The sequence below is a fragment of the Rhagoletis zephyria genome, unplaced genomic scaffold (assembly GCF_001687245.7).
Source record: "Rhagoletis zephyria isolate East Lansing unplaced genomic scaffold, Rhagoletis_zephyria_1.1 Rzeph_scaffold_07227, whole genome shotgun sequence".
Classification (NCBI taxonomy): domain Eukaryota; kingdom Metazoa; phylum Arthropoda; class Insecta; order Diptera; family Tephritidae; genus Rhagoletis; species Rhagoletis zephyria.
Window position 1 is genome coordinate 27,425 of NW_016164310.1, and position 2,495 is coordinate 29,919.

Consider the following 2,495-nt stretch of genomic DNA (forward strand, 5'->3'; position numbering starts at 1 on the left):
AGTGTCTTCTTCTTCCTGCCCGAAACAGCCAGGACTTTTTCTCCGGGTAAAAATTGATAAAGTGTCAAAGTGCATATCAGCTGTTTTGTGTTTACATGTTGCCTGCATTCACTTGGGGCTTTTGAGGAATAGTTAATGTATTTTCTATCTTTATATTGTTAAAATCAAATTTGTGAAACAAAAATTCAATTTCCAAGAGCTTGCAGCTGTTTCTCAAATTCTGGGCACGAAATGAGGTTTTTTGCGTTCCCGTACTTCTGGATTATGTTCCATTTTTGAAAGCAAACTTACTTAACTTAATTACCGGATCCGGTCCGGATTGTTAGGGAAATATCCTAATAACAAGGTGTTGTCAGTAACTTAATCTCACTTTTTCGGTAGGTCTATTCCGGTCTCGCATTTTAAAGTAGTAGAAAAGGTTGTAATTATTTAGTATGTTTTATTCTGTTGGTGCATACTATTTCAAATTAAATGTAGAAAAGGTATAATTACAGGCTTATAAGCCTTAATATATGTTTGTATCGGCAGCTCCACACAGCTTGGACATACATAAATTGTAACTTAAAAAAGTAAAGGCAGTAAAATAAGGCAATTTCCTATACGACGGTAAAAGAGTTTTTAAATAGATTAAAACACATAAATAGCGATAATATAAGCGAAATCGTAATTTAACCATGCTGCCACTCTGTTCTAGTGTATCAGTAGTCCATTTGGCTCGATATTATGACAATGCAGCAAAAGTTATTTAATATAAAAAAATCGCCTTTTCATACGAGTTTTGTGTACGTCTTTTTCCATTGATAACCACGACATCTTTTATTTTTTACATTTTGAGGACAAAAATTATACAAATCCAGCAATTTTAGATATTAATATCGTTCTGAAAACACCAAGTTATTTAAAAATCGTCATAAAACGAATTACTATAATGGAGTATTTTAGATACTATTTGCCAACGAATAGTAGTATAAAAATTAAGATCGGCTGCACTGAAAATAAGAATAATAAGAAGAGAGAACACCTTGCCACCTTGTATTATTGCATCTTGCCCAAAAAGGACTATCACCGCGAAACAGTTACAACAACAAAAACCTTTTTACTGGGATGCTGTGATCGATACATCGACTATTTATACATCGAGTGGACATTTTTCTATGCATCGAAGCAAAACATGATATTTTCGATGCATCGATGTTTTACCGACATCCCTAGTATCGTTTTTCCCTACCGTAGTCTGTGAATTATCTGTTTCGTTGGCTGTGGAACAGGTATAAATGACTTTACTAATATGAGTTAATTAACAATAGCATAACTCTAGGAAAAAAAGATGGCTTCAGAAACGGGTGGAGTAAAACCCATGGTCATCGCCGGCCGCATGGTGCGTGAACGGGAGCGTTTGATTGGCATGTCGAACGAAGAACGTGCATGGCGGAAGCAATGGCTGAAAGATTTGGAACTACACCACGGTCCTCGCACAGTGCCCGAGTTGGAGAGAGAACTACAGAATCCGATTAAGCGTTTCTATCGCTTCCCACTTGACAAATTGGGAGAAACACTAACTCCAGTCCTTGTAAGTATGGTTTATCGTTTATTGAATCTTAATAAAACACTAGCTAAACCGTTTTAAACTGTTATGTAATGGTAAAAATTAAAACATAATGTATATAAATTGAACTTGTTTATGCAGGGTCCTCAGCGTTCATATACTATCCGATTTTGGACAGGAAAATTTGCTATGACCGTTGCAGCAATTTACGCTGTAGCCTACTATTTCAAGTATAATCAAAACGTAAGTTTCCTACTCTGTGAACCACATAATACTTGCATATATATGTAGATTAAAAATTTCTAAACAAATTGACAATATTTTAGTACTCGTGTTACTTTATTTTTGGTTCGATGTACTTAACTAAATTTAACTTTAATTAATGCTAAACAAAAAAAAAATTGTCGTTTAGGATTGGACCCGTAAAGGAGGCTGGCGTGTAATCACTTCACGACCCGTTTGCAATCCTGGTGACGAAGGTTTTCCAAAAGTGTCTGACCGGACACAACCCGCAGATTATGCTGCTCGTGGTTTCAAGCAGGCGCCAATATAAGAACTCCTAAAGAATTTAGTATACCACGGTTATAGATATTTGAAAATGTTAACTATAAAAACTTCATACGACGCTCCAAGGAATAAATAAAAAACTACGTGTATTTTTGTGAAATAGTTTACGCCTCTTTGTTAAGTCGGCAAATGCGTAAGCATCAATTCTACGGAACAAATGCACAATACTACCAAATCTCGAATTAAAAAAAAAAAAAAGAAATAGGATCGATAGAGACCATTGAGGTGAACATAACTTTATATTTATTTTTTTTGGGAAACAACAACTACAACAATTATTAAAGGTCAAAGTTCAAATTAAGCATTTTCTCAAATTAATATTTCTCGAAAACCTCTTCAAGGAATTGGACAATTTTGATGTCATTTGATAGAGAATTTAATT

At 34.6% G+C, this 2,495-nt stretch overlaps 1 protein-coding gene across 1 annotated transcript; it reads left to right on the plus strand.

The window, feature by feature from the left end:
- Window positions 1-1,164: 1,164 nt before the first annotated feature.
- Window positions 1,165-2,215, plus strand: ND-B17 (NADH dehydrogenase (ubiquinone) B17 subunit). Its single transcript, XM_017629953.1, has 4 exons — window positions 1,165-1,268; window positions 1,319-1,570; window positions 1,688-1,789; window positions 1,959-2,215. The coding sequence occupies exons 2-4, from the start codon at window positions 1,328-1,330 to the stop codon at window positions 2,097-2,099; spliced, it is 486 nt and encodes a 161-aa protein (XP_017485442.1). The 5' UTR covers window positions 1,165-1,268; window positions 1,319-1,327; the 3' UTR covers window positions 2,100-2,215.
- Window positions 2,216-2,495: the final 280 nt, after the last annotated feature.

Bases quoted from the DNA above. Each gene is read 5' to 3' on its own strand.
- ND-B17 (XM_017629953.1), top strand. From the start codon at position 1,328: ATGGCTTCAGAAACGGGTGGAGTAAAACCCATGGTCATCGCCGGCCGC. The intron at 1,571-1,687 runs GTAAGTATGGTT...TTGTTTATGCAG, and splicing joins AAACACTAACTCCAGTCCTT to GGTCCTCAGCGTTCATATAC. The intron at 1,790-1,958 runs GTAAGTTTCCTA...ATTGTCGTTTAG, and splicing joins ATTTCAAGTATAATCAAAAC to GATTGGACCCGTAAAGGAGG.